The sequence below is a fragment of the Enhydra lutris genome, unplaced genomic scaffold, assembly GCF_002288905.1.
Source record: "Enhydra lutris kenyoni isolate GAN:26980312 unplaced genomic scaffold, ASM228890v2 scaffoldscaffold18, whole genome shotgun sequence".
In the NCBI taxonomy this organism is placed as follows: Eukaryota; Metazoa; Chordata; class Mammalia; order Carnivora; family Mustelidae; genus Enhydra; species Enhydra lutris.
In genome coordinates this window covers 1,691,941-1,708,148 of record NW_019154102.1, presented here as the reverse complement: position 1 = coordinate 1,708,148, position 16,208 = coordinate 1,691,941, and the positions used below count along the sequence as shown (strand labels likewise).

At 42.8% G+C, this 16,208-nt stretch overlaps 1 protein-coding gene across 3 annotated transcripts in view; it reads left to right on the top strand.

Annotated features, from left to right (window-relative positions):
• Positions 1-16,208, top strand: part of LOC111148068 (follicle stimulating hormone receptor) — a 154,522-nt gene that overhangs the window by 108,582 nt on the left and 29,732 nt on the right. For 2 of the 3 annotated variants that reach the window (XM_022504445.1, XM_022504447.1), the window contains exons 3-4: positions 2,332-2,406; positions 5,531-5,605. In XM_022504445.1, the coding sequence (XP_022360153.1) occupies positions 2,332-2,406; positions 5,531-5,605 (150 nt within the window). The remainder of the gene's footprint in view (positions 1-2,331; positions 2,407-5,530; positions 5,606-16,208) is intronic. The other variant, XM_022504446.1, reaches the window with a different exon arrangement.

Here is a 16,208-nt window from a genome sequence, read left to right as displayed (position 1 = left end):
TAGCTGGTAAATATAGATGTGTAATAAAGGATAACAGAAATGACTAGAGATGGCACTAGGTTGGGCTGGAACAAGATTCCGGAATTTCTCTGTGATATGCTCTTCCACTGCTGCATACTGTTCACCTTCCCTCAACCCTCATCCTGTCAAAGGCTCCCCCTCCCCCTACACAACCCCAACACCCTCTCCTGTATTTGAAGATGAGGCTATAAAATATGAACTACCTTCCAAAACAATTTAGAAGTGTTCTTTGGCTTTCTGTTCACAAAGAATGAACAAAGAAAGAATTGAGAATGAAAAAATTATCATTCTAATAATTTGTAGTTCTCTTTGACAAAAGGATGAAGGGGAGGGAGGGAAGAAATCCAGATAAGGGAACTCCCAGCACATGGATTCACTAAAGGAGAAAAGTTTGCCTTTTAGGCAATATGAGGCTGAGATATTACCATGAGTGGTGAACCAAACCTACTGGTAGCAGTAAGTGAACCTGGAAATCATTTTTGGAAGATATGGCCCCATTCGGATTTAAGCTCTGTCCTCTAGTTCTTCCTCCATGACCTATCTTTCCCTGTGCAACCCTTTTACTCAACTCCTTTAAGTGTTCAAATTAACATCTTCTTCTTCTAGGTCTACCACCTCTTTCCTACTCCTCCTCATTCCTGTACCTCCCAGAACTCCTTCCACTTGCAGGACAGAAGAGCAAAATAAATGGCCAATAGCCAACATGTTCTATCACACAGACACACACACACATGCACATACACACATACCACCCTTATCTATATTCAACTGTAAAAATTGTGAATACTTAAGTTTACCAAGTGAATCACGAAAAATGCTATCATAGAACAAGAAGGCTCTTTTCTCTCACAAAATGTCTCCTTCCTCATGGGGGCTTGTGAGAAGTCACCCACTACCACTGAGTTGACAAGCTCCAGATATCACCAGCCCCCCCCACTGAGCTGGCTGCTGCTTATAATCACACCTCCCCTGTAAAACTTCCTCCCTGCTCTGCCCTCCAGGCTTTCCCCTCACCAAGAGCCTTTCTAGAGCTCTTCAGCTAAATCCCAGGCCAGCAGACAGTGCTTCTGCCTCAGCCAATTTGAAAGCGTGCTGCCTGTGAGATTTCCTAAGACACTCTCAGCTGCTGCATTAATACTGCATGAGCCTTCCTCTGGAGGCCTAATAATAGCACGTTTCATCTGTGAGCCACTTTATAAACATTAAGTGATTAAGCCACCCTCTATCTTCTCAAGCTCTGAGCTTTGGCATAGTGGACTTCACTCTTCACTGTCCTCAAGTTACTCCAGCTGGGAAAAGAAAAAAGAAAAAGAAAAAAAAAAAAAAAACAAAAACAACCCCTGAAACCTGAAAGATCTTTCCTGGATATTTTACACCAAGACATTAAGACCAAAGGCCTTGCAGTAACAACCCCTACTTGGGTAATAGGATGGAGGGGGAAGTTACTTAAATCCATCTTCCTTTTAAAAGAGACTGAATTGAGGTTCTCATCTCCCAAAGCTAGATTAGTAGAGAGAAGAACTTGACTCCATGGTCTAGAACATGGTCATTGAACTAGAGCACATGGCACCAAATCCAGACTGCCATCTATTTTTATAAATAAAGTTTTACTGGAAGACAGTCATGCTCATTCATTTGCTTGCTATCTATCTATGGCTACTTCTGCACTGCATTATCAATTGAGCAGTTGTGATGGAAACCAAATGACCCACAAAGCCAAAAAATACTTACCATCTAGGCTTATAAAAAATTTTGGTTGACCCCTGCAGGGTCTAAGGAACTTCAAGCTTATTCTTATCCTGTATATTCCCTAAATATCTTTTTTTTTTAAGATTTAATTTATTTATTTGACAGAGATCACAAGTAGACAGAGAGAGAGAGAGAGACAGAGAGAAGCAGGCTCTCTGCTGAGCAGAGAGTGACTCGGGGCTCAATCCCAGGACCCGGGATCCTGAGTTGAGCCGAAGGCAGAGGCTTTAACCCACTGAGCCACCCAGGCGCCCCGCTAAATATCTTTAATCAATTCTCTTTCCCTTTCTGGGCTTCAGTTTGTACATCTACAGACTGAATAACCTCTAAACTAACCGAGCCATCACCTTGGGCTTATTCTCTCATTGTTCTCTAAGTATTAGCATCTCATATGTTAGCTTTGACTCATTATTACAGCTGACTTGAGAGCAGGAATAGAGTTGTGTGTGTCTCATAAATCATTGTAGGCAGGAGGCTCTATGCTGAGCCCTAAATCCATCTGTGAAGTGTAACTGTACTGACTTGAATCATATAGTTTGTTTTTTGTTTGTTTGTTTACAGAGAGATCTCACAGAATGAAGTCTTGGAAGTGATAGAGGCAAATGTGTTCTCCAACCTGCCCAAATTACATGAAATGTAAGCAAGATCCTGTGGGGTTTGTTCATGGTCTTTGGCAATAGCCTTAAATTTTGTGTATATCCCTGGGAGGCCCTATCTCTGCTCAATCTTCTCATCTCTGAAATTCATTTTAAGGGGTGCCTGTGTGGCTCCGTCAGTTGAGCGTCAGCCTTTGGCTCAGGACATGATCTTAGGATCCTGGGATGGAGCCCCTCATTGGGCTTCCTGCTCAGCAGGGAGTCTGCTTCTCCTTTTCCCTATGCCCCTCTCCCTGCTCATGCACTCACGTGCTCTCTCGCTCTATCTCTGTCTCAAATGAATAAATAAGGAAAAAAAAAAAGAAATTCATTTTAAGATGTCAAAGTCAACCCGAAGGCACTGTCATAGGTCTCTCTGCCTGGTGACTCGGATACCAACCTAGAGACTAGTCTTGTCATGTTCCCTCCCTCCCAGATTTTTTTTTCAATAGACCCAAGAACCTTGTTGGGTAACTTAAGATACCTCTATCTCATCTTCTTATTTAAAATTATTCCAGAGTCAGGGGCACCTGGGTGGCTCAGTGGTTAAGCCTCTGCCTTCAGCTCAGGTCATGATCTCAGGGTCCTGGGATCGAGCCCCGCATTGGGCTCTCTGCTCGGCGGAGAGCCTGCTTCCCCCTCTTTCTCTGCCTGCCTCTCTGCCTACTTGTGATCTTGTGATATCTCTCTCTCTCTGTGTCAAATAAATAAATAAATAATCTTTAAAAAATAAAAATAAAAAATAATAAATAAATAAATAAAATAAAATAATTCCAAAGTCAAAGTCCAAAATAAATCCCACATGATGTAGTTAAAGATAGGCAATCCTCACTTGAATACCAGTTGATGCCATAGATCTCCATGAAACCTTGGCCAAGATACAGAATCATTCCAAGACTTGGTTTTCTTATCTGTAAAATGAGAATAATAATGAAAGTACATGGCACAGGATCACTGTGACGAATAAAGGAGATAAATATAAATTAGATCTAACACATCAACTGCCATAGAAGAAGTATGTCATAACAATCCTTGGTTCCTCATTATAACCCAGTTTTCTTTCTCTTTTGACATTCTCATTTTACACACCTGTCAATATTCATACAGATACAGTTCTGTTTCATACAGGCCTATAATTACAATAAATCAATTCAGAGAATCATAAAATATCAAGGCCAGGGATGCCTGGGTGGCTCAGTCAGTTAAGTGTCTGCCTTCAGCTCAGGTCATGATATTAGGGTCCTAGGATCAAGTCCTGCTCGGCAGGGAGCCTGCTTCTCCCTCTGCCTGCTCTGCACCCTGCTTGTGCACGCTCGCTCGCTCAATCTCTCTCTCTCTCTCTCTCTCTCATTCTCATTCTGTTAAATAGATAAATAAACTTAAAAAAATCAAGGCCAGAAGAGACTGGAGACTATCTGGTCCCAATTTTTCCGGAGTATATTCTGTTCATCATCGAACACTCAGGAAATTATTGAGTGTTGTTTAAAAAAGGTAAATGATAGTATGGTCAAATAAGATTGGGAAACACTGGGCAAATAAAGTTAGATGCACTTACTGTAGGAAAACTCAGAACCTATAATACGCAAATATATACTTAGAATCTCCAAGGAGGATATTTTATTAAGGGTTCTCAACCAATATCACTGGAAAGGTTTCTTCTGTGGGGCATGTATTAGTATCTCACAACACTTCCACGGAAATGGTTAGGAAAGCCACTGAACCATTTTCTTAACATTACAGACGAGGATGAAAGACACAGAGAAGTTCCAAGACTTATCTAAAGTTACCCAGCCAAATCCACAACAGGATAAGGACTTGAAAACAAATCCCAATTCTGGTATTTTTTTTAAACCTCTTTTTTAAGCTTGCCAAGTAGATGTACATATACACATTCACATTATTCATATTATTTATTTAGAAATGACACTTGGTTTGTCCATACTGGCAGACTGCCCCTTCCCTTTTCCTTCCTTCTACGTACTCTGCCTCCCACCTGCATTATTCCTCAGGGCCATTAAACCTCTTCAACTGATGCCCTCCCTCATTCTCCCCCTGTCCTCCTGTTCCTTCCTTTCTTCTCTGTTTGGTCTCACCTTATCCTAGCTGGAAAAAGAGAGTTGACCAGGATCTCAGACCCACAGGTCATGTCACAGAAATGAACCAAAGGGCAGCCAGCTCTGTGGGCAGGGTCAAGCAAACATCCCCTCTGTTGTTCAGCGGGCCGTGGAGCTAATGGAATGGCTCTTTCATCTCTTCCCTGCACGGAGAGGTGCTCGCCCCCATGTAGCACTGACTGTACTTAAAATAATTAATTACCTGGTACTTGGATCTGGGTAGCTACAGGTTATTGCAATATAAAAGCTAATGAAACAGGGAGGAAGTAATTAACACAGAGCACCTCTGCAAATATACATTGATCCAGCAAGATGAGGAAAGGGCAGTCTCTCTCTGCGGGCATCCAAATGTGAACATGCTCACCTCCAGACTACTGATCAGGACACAGCCAAAGCCAACAAGGGCAGAAGACCCCACTCCTCAGGAGCTGTGAGAGTAGCCTCAGTCTACAGCATACAGGGAATCACCAGCTCATTCCCAGCTACTGTCTGCTGCAGTTTCTTAGTTAAAATCAGAGATGTCCACTGCTTTTCACCTGATCTTTGTTTTCCTTTGCCTCTTTACTTTTTCCCTAATCTCCTTTTGCCCTTCACCCTCCCTTCCATCTTCTTTTCACCTTCTTTTGTTGGTTTCCATCTCCCGCTCTCTTGTCTCCAGACCAGACAAAATCTCTTTTCCCATGCTAGTCTCATTACTGCCCTCTTAGTCGCCGCAGAGGAAACAAGAGGATTTCTAAAACACACTTACCAGTTATGGATGTGGTGTCCTGGGTGAAAAGGACACACTCTCAACCAGTGCTTTGTTAGGCTATCACTAACAGGTGCCAAGAGAACATTAGTTATGAGAGCCAAGTGGGTTAATATTCAGTTTGCACAGTCTCAACTCTTCATTAAAATGCTGGATGGATAGAGGGATGGGTAGGTGAATGGATAAACCCTTTGCATAACGTGAAAAATACTACAGCATTCCTCAGGGTTGAGTTCATGTACATGTTCTTTCCTGTTTTGCAGTAGAATTGAAAAGGCCAACAATCTGCTATACATCGACCCAGATGCCTTCCAGAGCCTTCCCAACCTCCGATATTTGTAAGAACTCTTATACTCTGGTGACCCCTCTATAAACAAATTGTGTATTCCTGTTTTAGCAAAACATCCACCTGCTACTCAGAGGAGTAACTGCTTTTTTTAAATAGGTGTGGTTTAATGTAGAAGGGGGGAGACACTTGCTGGTGGGTTTTATTTAAGTTTAGTAAGTGAGTTCTACTATGATAACTGCATTTTTGTTTTCACTTACTAAAACAGACATCATAAGACATGTCACTTGCATAAATGGAATTGTCACATGGACTTCTTGCAGAACTCAGTCATAATTTAGTGTTAATAAGATGCAGCCAGAATTTGTGCTAGCATTTAGCTTGTGACCTTGACCTCAAAGACATCTCATTTGTTCTGCGTGTACGCATTTTTACTTTGATACATTATAGTGCTTTATTTTGTAAGTTCTAGTTAATAATAGACATGGTATTTTATCAGCAGAGAGATTCCTAGTGTTTGAGCTCCATCCTTGGAGCCTGCCCCATTAGCAAAAACACTGTTTTTCCATTCAAATGGCTTCCAAAATAGCTGAGTGCTTGACAGACCCCAGAGTGCTAGGATAGAACCCCATAAAACACCACTGTAAGAACTTGGGCTAGAAGTCACACTAAGCCCATTTACTAGCTACTTATCACAGGCTAGAACTTAAATCTCTCACAGCTTTTTCCCTGTCACAAGAATGGAAATAATAATAATGATAGATGCGTATTGGTTACCTATTAACATAGTAATGCATAACCACCACCACCCCCAAAAGAGAGTTTTAAAGCAACATCTCTTTATTATCTCACATCTATAAGTTGATCTGTGGAATGGGTCTGCTGACCTGGACTGTTTGCCTGACCTCAGCTAGGCTCACTTAAAAGTAACTACGTCGGGTGGCTCAGGGGGTTAAAGCCTCCGCCTTCAGCTCAGGTCATGATCTCAGGGTCCTGGGATTGAGCCCCCCATTGGGCTCTCTGCTCGGTGGGGAGCCTGCTTCCCCCCCTCTCTCTCTGCCTGCCTGTGATCTCTGTCTGTCAAATCAATAAATAAAATCTTAAAAAAAAAAAAAAAAGTAACTGCATGTAGGTGGCAGGTCAGCTGGGGACTGGCTGCTGTGGACTATCCCAGGTGAGAGGACAGGTCTCCACCAAGTGGTGCTCATTTCCAGCAAAGGCTAACATAGGCTTGCTCTGATGGCAGTCCTGGGGGTTCCAACACAGACAGCTCAAACTTGCAAGCCTCTTGAGACCCACACCCTGAATTATCACATTGTCTCTTCTGGAACATTTTATTAACCAAAGGAACTCATGGGGCCAGCCTTGATTCAAGAGGTAAAGAAGCACACTCCCTTTTTTTAATGGGAAAAACTGCAAAGTCACAAAATAAGATGTGTGGATACAAGGAAGCACAGGGAATTGAGGCCATCTTTGCAACCAGTTTAAAGTATGTAAGAAGTTCCTACCCACTGCCTGTCACATGGTAAATGCTCATATTAGTACTAGTTGCTAGTGATACTCTGACCCTAAATTTTGATCCACGATAACTGGAGTTAGTAGGTCCAATGAGCAACACTGGGCCATCATATACCTCAGCTCTGATGGACTAAGGGAATAAAAGATTGATTTAACAGAACAGAATCTATAGGACATGGAATTTCCTCTCCCTGACAGGAGCTGAGAAGGGATCTGAGAAAGAGTCAAGGTTGCTCACTCCTGAGTTAAAGTCTTAGGCAGGACCGGCTTCACTGGCATGCTGTCCATGCAGTCACGCAGGGCTCCATCTCGAAAGCACTCCACATCTAGAGGGCCTCCCACTAGGTTTGATTCCTTGCTGCCACTGTCGTGAAATGCTTAAACTTTTTTTTTGTTTTAAATACAAAGGGTCCTGTGTTTTCTTTTTGCACTGTGCCCCACAAATGTAGTCACTCAGGCTCTGAAGTCAGGGTGATGACCTCTTCTAGTTTCAGACCTGGGAGTCTTGGCTCCCTAAATGCACTTTGCTATACTGTCTGCAGAAACTAACCTGGATTAGGCATATAACAGTAGAGGAAATATAGATTAACAGAGAAGGCGTGGGCCTAGAATTAAAAAAACTGACTTCTGACTTCATCCTCACTCCACCATTTACTCTTGGGCCAATTGCTGGACTTCTGAGATGTACTTGTATAGGACCCTCAAGTGAAATTTATATGTGAAAATATTATACAAACCATGAAGTGTTCAAAAACATTAATAAATGTACTGAGTATTTTGTAGGATGATTATTTCTGACCAATCCAAGTCTAACAGTCCACTCTCAGGAAAAGTCCACTAAGGGCTGAACAATAGTGGCCACTGAGACTTTCAGCTTTTGCTTACACCGGTTGTCATGAATTCAAAAAGAGGTTTGAGAAATGCCTTTACATTTCATGGAACAAGATAAAAAAGAAAAGAAAAAAAAACTATATATGATGGCAGAAGGACCTGATTCCCATGGGATACTGATATTTATTAGGTAGACAGCAAAGTACCTTCTCTAAGCTTCAGTTTCCTTATCTGTAAATAGGGTGGGTTGTGAAAAACAATTAAGATTATACCTGTAAAAAACATCTTGCAAGTTGTTTCTCAGTATACAAACTATAACTATACAAACAGCGGTGCCTGAGTGGCACAGTTGATTAAGCATCTGACTCTTGATTTTGGCTCAAGTCATGATTTCAGGATTGTGAGATCAAATCCTGCATTGGACTCTGCACTGGGCATTGGAGCCTGTTTAAGATTCTCTCCCTCCCTCTGCCTGTCTCCCTTTCCACTCACATGCACATGCTTTCTCTCAAAAAGAAAAAAAAATTACACAAACATAAAATTATTAGTGCCTGTTACCCAGTTGGCTTATTTCATTCCTTCTTTTCTTCTTTCCCTCCCAACTGCCATCTTCCCTTCTTTCTCTCCCTTTCCTGTTAGAAAAAGTCTGAGTGGAATATGGTGGTCACAGAGCCTTCAACAACAGAATAAAATCACATTAGGACATGCAAAGGAATCCACAGGAGGACTGCCACTCACATGCATGTAATGAAAAGCATTCCTGCAGAGGATAGGTCCAAAAAGAAAACCACCCCTTCACATGTCTATTCCTTAATGCTTGATAATAACAGCGTGAATAGTAGCCAGAATGGTGGACTGGAAGCAGGTGAATAAGGGATGAGGAATCATCACAAAGTTTGAAGTCAAGAGATCCAGAATTAGACTCAATATTGGCCTATACCTTATGGTCAACACCATTCGCTCTTATAAATAAGGACCCTCAGCCCTCCCTCTAGGTGGTGAGAGCTAGGAAGGAACTTAGGAGAATGTGGGCATGGAAGGCACAGCTCCAGTAGGAAGGAATGGGAACTTAGGCAAAAAAGAAGGGCCAGGCTGTTACTGTGATTCTGGAAGAAGCTAAAATCTATGCCATCAGTCATCAAATCCAGCACCCCCCCCACCCCATGTCTTTTCCTCACTTTGAAATGTTGAGTGGTCCCCACTCTCACCTGGCTCCCCCATCAAGTCCAGACAAAGCTGTAGGTGACTGATTCCAGCCACATCCCTTATAAGAGCAGGTTATTGTTCTCAGAGCATTTGAGAAAAGAACTTGTCAACAGTTTGGACAATGACAAGTCATTGTCAAAGTAGTCTCCTTGATTACTCTGAGATTACTCTAGTGTTGTAAGGATCTAAGGATGTTGTCATGGTGACAAAAATGGGCACAATGGAAATTATACAATTGCTTCTTTTATCAGTTAGGTGTCCCGCAGAGCCAACTACGCCTGCCATTGTCAATGCTAGGAAAATACGGTCAGATTTTCCTTCTGAAATGCTCAAGTTCAGGATGAGATTTCAGCCTGAGCCTGTTAGCTCAAGGAGGGCAAGAACCTCCTCTTCGCTGAGGGCCTGATCATTAAGGAGGTGATGTTTTCATACTGCTCACCTCCTTTCCTCATTCCTCTAACCTGTTCACTGTGTTTTCTCCTACAAGAAGCCCAGGGCTTTTCCCTCAGCAAGACTATTCCTTGATCCATCAGGGTACATCAATACGTTCAGGGCTTGATGTTCTTCTTTCTAGAGGAATTTCTGTTTTTAAAAGAGAGGCCTAGACAAGGCAATGTGAAACCCAAGGATTGATAATGATGGACTTCAGGTATGGAGGTTTCTGGAGAGAGAAATAAGTCCCAAAGGATCCACTCCAATAGCACCTAGGCAACCATACTCAACCCACATGCAGAGTCTCTGAATTGTTTTTTTCATAGGATAGAGCTTCTCATGAAGTAGGTGTGTCCTCGCCTCATTAATTTTTTTTTAAAGATTTATTTGACGGGACGAGAGAGACAGTGAGAGAGGGAGCACAAGCAGGGGGAGTGGGAGAGGAAGAAGCAGGCTTCCCACTGAGCAGAGAGCCCAATGTGGGGCTATATCCCAAAACCCTGCGATCATGACCTGAGCTGAAGGCATACACTTAATGACTGAGCCACCCGGGCACCCCTCACCTCATTAATTTTTAAATAAGCCATGTCGGTCATCACCAGAAGTCAAATGTACAGACAAGTCCAGCGAGGGGTCGGAGACAAGTCTCAGAAGAGCTGTGTGAAGCTCAGACTTGATGCCTTCCTCAGTGCTAGCACAGCTCCCACTTCCCCCGACAGTGATGGCGTATCCTTTTAGGGCTTAGTTTCTTTCTTTTTTTTTTTTTTTTTAAAGATTTTATTTATTTATTTGTCAGAGAGAAAGAGAGAGTGAGTGAGCACAGGCAGACAGGGTGGCAGGCGGAGGCAGAGAGAGAAGGAGGCTCCCGGCTGAGCAAGGAGCCCAATGTGGGACTCGATCCCAGGACACCAGCATCATGACCTGAGCCGAAGGCAGCGGCTTAACCAACTGAGCCCCCCAGGCATCCCTAGAGCTTAGTTTCTTCATCCACATAATGGACATAATATGCTTAATGAGGTAAATGAGAAGAGGAAACTGGACTACACATCCTCTAAGATCTCTTCTAACTCTCAAGTCTAAACTGTGATCTTCACAAATCTGGGGCTCCCAGATGCTGTCCTCACTTCAGCATATTCAGACCCAGCACGAGCGCCTTGTACAGAAGGAGAAATGCTCTCTGCAAGATGCGAAAACACAGCTCCCTGCACAACACTGTATTTCCCAGACTAGTCTCCTCTTCCCCAGGATGCATGTGGACCTTTCAAGTGCTGAGATCCTCCGGGTACATTAAGAACTTAAAGCAGCTATAGATTTACTCTTAAATTAGGAACAGCAGAAACTCAACTCCTGGAACTAAAGGAGAGTCATAGGATCCATCCCAGTCACTTCAGTCCCTCACACATGGGCACAGCCAGCCTCAGCAGACTCCAGGAAACACTGGAAGTGGGGCTGAGGCCTACAAGGCAGACTGCACTGGGCAACGCTGGAGCTAGCCTGGGAGTGCCAGATCCCCAGCAGGGGCTGCCTCAGGCACAGGCAGGAGGAGCGACAACTCCAATAACAAACCAATAGCAAACCCTAATGGCATCAGGCAAAACGCCACCTCCATGCAAAATGAACCCCTGCCTCATCTTCCATCACTGCAGTCAGTGTGGGGAGATTTAAAGGCTGTTTGTGTCTTTTGCAGACCCTTTTACATTTGCAATTATCCCTGGGAGATGTCACAGATGCTTAAGAAATTAGAGCTAACACAGAACTCTCCCCTAAGGATCGGGGCAGCCCATGGAGACTAGGATGGGCAGAGGAGGCTGGGGAGGGCAGCAGGGCAGCCTGGACGATGACAGAAGGAGGGTGACACAAGAGAATTCTAGTTACCAGATTCTACTCCAAGGTGGGGACTAGGTTGTCTTCATAGCTAGATCCCCAGGTCTGGGCATTAAAAACAAAAACAAACAAACAAAAAAGAAAAAGAAGGCACTCAGCTCTGCATTTTTCCTTATAGAGGAGGTTGGCTGTATAGCTCTCATGTACCTGGTTCTTGCCTCCCTCTAATAGCTGTTGAGGGACACACTTTTCCCTTGTTGCCCTCATTTATCTCATCTGCTTTCTCTTTCCCAATGTGTGTTCATAGGCTGTCAGCTACGAACAAAGACATGAGAACGTAGGCACGTTCTAGTGGAAAGGCCCCGCTGCTCCCACACTCTAGACATGGCCAGCTGGTAAGATGGCTTCCCCAGGCATGGGTTACAGAAGGAACACAGCCCAGGGGACTCACCAGCCAGCAGATGAAGTGGCTCAGGACTAGGGAGCAATGAAGTGGCAGAAAATGCAAAATAAGGGATTCATCTCCGGGCCCCCACAAGGCACAGGGTTTGCGCATAGTAGGCTCTTCATGAAAATGCAGGTCTGAGTTTGAACCTGTCTGTCTGGGTAGGGAAAGGGAAGGAGCTGCTGTTTTTAGAGGAATATCTGAGGCATTATGGAGTATGAACGCCGAAGTGACAAATGCTCTAAGGAAGAATATCTTCATTGGTAGCAGACATTACAAAAATGTTCTGTTGTGGTTTAATCATGAGTTTACTCACAGTGAACATCCTGCAAAAAAAAAAAAAAAAAAAAATGCTGAGTTCAGGAGGTGGAGAGCTCCTCCCTCACCAGTTTGGGTTTCAAAGCTAGCAGTGCAAGGAAGAGAGCAAGATGTTCAGGGAACTATGGGGAAAAAATCAGGTACCCCCCAACAAAGGTCACCCATTAAGGTTTCTCTGGACAAGGAACAAACCACAGGAGTCAAGTAGACACAGAGTCACTCATCAGGACACCAAGAAGAGCCACAGACCCAGGTTCCAGTCCTGTCAGTGGGAACTTGTAAGCAAGCAACTAGACCCCTCTGGGCCTCAACGCAATGAGGAGAGAAACCATGTTCCTCTCTCCTTCTAAAGGTTGTCGTAAAGAAGGAAAAGGCAGGGAGAAGACAAAACACGTAGGAGACTGCTTTTAAAGTTTAAAGCAGCAACAAGAGCAAGAACTGCTAACTCGAAGAGGTTCTGATGGATGATAGGGGGGCGGGTAACAGGAATCCTAGCATCGAAAGCATTTGCACTTGGTATAAGTTGATACAGTCTTACAAAAGCCCCGGGAGATATTTTCTGATGACTCCATGTTATGGGTGGTAAATCTGAGGTTCATTAGGTGGTGACTGAATTGCCCAAACTCAGAAAATGGGATTAAGAAACAATCCTGGGGCACGAAAAATAGGGAAATTAGTATTTATTGAGCATCTATTCATCTCATCGTCCCATCTTCCAAAAATAGTATGCGTGTATCTTGCCCAATTTACAAATGAGGATTTTGAAACTCAGAGATTATGTACTTGACAGAATGGAAGCCAGAAATGTCTGACTCCAACCCAGTTCATCCCACTTTCTGGCACACCACAGCGGGGAAGGTGTAGAGCAGAGATGAAGCCAACATAATGTACTCAGTGTTCTGAGTACAACATTGACACTTTATTAATGTTTGCCATTTGGAACTTGTGATCATCTACTCAGGCTAAGTCGGAGTGTACCTAAGAAATAGCTTCCTAAATAATTAATGTTAGAAATGAGTTGTGAGGAAGGGTGTGCAAACTGTTGAAAATATTAACTCTTTTGTGACTCCCCTATGTATTTTAAAAGTAACTGCTTGCCACAAATTGGTAGTTTGATTAAAGTTATTCTTACGTTGGCATCCAAACAGGTCCCAAAAGGTTGCCACTTGGCAATGCTCTATTGGCAGTGAATCTAACCTCGAGAGAACTTTAGGTTTTAAAAGTCCTTTATGTAGCCAATGTGCTATAATGGAAAGAACATCACAGGAAAGGCACAGGAGCCAGAGTGCCGAGTTCAGATGCCATCTCTTCCACTTTCTAGCAGACAAGCCAAGAAAACAGAGGCTTCAAAACTTTCAGGTACCCAAAAATGGAGCTAATACTACCTTTCTTCTAGAGTGTGGGCAGGACTAAAGGACTTCAATACAGGAGGGCCTTTAAAATGTTGCCTAACCCTTGCTAAGGTAATTGGTAAGTTTAACTATGATTCTTTCGTCTTGAGTCTAGAAATTTGAGTGATTTTTTTTATACTGCCTGTGAACATTGTAAGATGAGAATCATAATCATGCTCATCTCAGAAACTCACTGTCAGGTCACATGCAATAACATACAATAGCTTTGTGAATCATATGTGCTACACAGGTGTAAGGCAAGGGCTTTTCCAGTCTTCCCTTCATCAGAGAGAGAGGCCCGGGTCAGAACTGTGACCTATATAACCAGCCTGTAGGACTTCGGTTACTTCCCCAAGAGCAGTCCTCTGGTCTCCTGTCGCTGTAGCCAGCCTCTCACTTGGCCTGAGTCAGACACTGGTCACTACGTCCCCCCAAGCAGGAGACTGCTGTGGAACTACCACACGGTCTTCTTCAAGTTCCTTTCTCAACATACATGAGGCAGCCAGCATGCTTGTTCATGGAGGGGCAGGGGAAGGGCATATTCACAATCATCCCCAGAAGCCCTTCTCCCAAGGTCTCTACACCATTTTCCTGTTCAGTTTGCATGAGAGGTTAAGAACTATGTAACTGGAAGGTAACATCTCTCATGCCTTGGTGTCTCAGGCAAAACCAACATGGATATTCTGTTTCACCGAGATGTGCCCTAGCTAAGGATACAAAGGTATCCTACAGTGTGCTCAAAATTGAAAGCACAAAGAACATCAACAGCGACAGCTAGCTGCACAATTAGCCCATCATAAACTTTTTTTTTTTTTTCATTCAGGCTTGTTTTGTCTACTATTTTTCTTCAGTTTAGTTCCCTTGATTCAGTTTGCCACTAGAACACCTGATTTCTTTGTACCCACACACGGTACCTTTAGAGGTTAATTGTTGGGCTGAGAGCATGAGTCTTACTACATGGCACACATGTCTATACAGTTACAGAGGAGTTACTCTGAGTCTCTTACGTTCTTCAGATGCAAGTAAAAAGTGAGCCAAAGTTCACTTGACATAATGATCCCTACTTGGGTTCAGCTAACTCCCTAGAGTGGCTTCTAGAACTCAGAGAAACATTTTGCTTACTAGTTACCAGCTTATCATAAAGGGATATAACTCAGGAAGAACTAGATGGAAGAGATGCATACATAGGGCAAGGTGTGGGGAAAAGATTCAGAGCTTCTGAGTCCGCCACTCTCCCCACGTCTCCACCAACCTAGAACTTCTGCACAAGGAAGCGGGACAAACATGAAATATTTGTTTATTATAAATTATAGTATCATGGCCCTCATGAAGAAACCCTCCCAGCCATTTAGTTGGACACATTTCCAGATGTAAGGAATGGAGTGCTTAGCTATATAGTCCATTCATTCATCTGTGGGCAACCTTCATAATGAAGGACCATCAGTCATTATGCTAAACCTGATAATGTTAACAGCACCAACTTTATAGAGTCAGAAAGAGGTGGATTTAATCTCTAGCTCTGCCCTCCTTATGTGTGGCTTTGTGAAAATTACTGAACCTCTATCAGCTGAGCCTCCTCAGCTCTGATATGAGGATGGTAATGATACCTCAGGTAGAGGTATGATAATACCTGAGATAATGATACCTCAGGTCTCCCCAGGTAGAGAAGAGGAATAAATAAAACGATCAATGTTAAGTGCTTGGTGGTGCCTGGTGCATAGGAAATGTTCAATAAATGTTGACCATTATTATTACTAATCCTATACTATCTAGAGCAACACAACACAAATCTATTACCATTTCCACCTGGCAGCCCTTCAGAATTACAGGCTTTTCTTTCCAAGCAAAATATCCTACACATTGGACAATATGGTCTTGCTTTCTCACCCCATCCTGGAAAAAAAAAAGGCAAGCATACATCCCCAAATAAATTTACAAAGTAGATACATATATGATTGCAGTATTAATGTATACATGACAAAATATATGCAAAAAATATTTTAAAGCATGAAACCAAGATGAATAAAGGTTTTTACATCTTGTCTCATTATATAATATTTTATATGACACAAAAAGCCTATTTTGCTCTAAGTATAATAAAAATATTTTAGAGAAAGCAATGTCCTAGGATATGCTTCATTATTTTTTAATCCTTAGTTTTACACTGGAAAAGCAATGCACAGGTTGTATCAATACTAGATTTCAGGGGCTGTCAAAGCTGAGAACCAAATATCACCAAAATAAGTAGATCCCAGAGAAGACGAGCCTACAGCAGTACTCTGAGTCATCAGACTCAGTGGTTCAACCCTATACTTTCATGCTAATGTTTTTATGACATTCAGCTAGGAAAATTTCTTCCCTAATGTCAATCAGATGTTCTTACAAACTACCTGCAAGGTATTGCATTTTTATATTTCCAGTGAATGTGTTCAAAACCCAATGAAAAAACAAACAGGTGAGAAAGTTGTGTTTCCATATTTTTTAAAATGTATAATATGAGAATTTTATTTATTTTTTTTTAAAGATTTTATTTATTTATTTGACAGGCAGAGATCACAAGTAGTCAGAGAGGCAGGCAGAGAGAGAGGGAGGAGGAAGCAGGCTCCCTGCTGAGCAGAGAGCCTGATGCGGGGCTCAATCCCAGGACCCTGAGATCATGACCTGAGCCGAAGGCAGAGGCTTTAACCCAG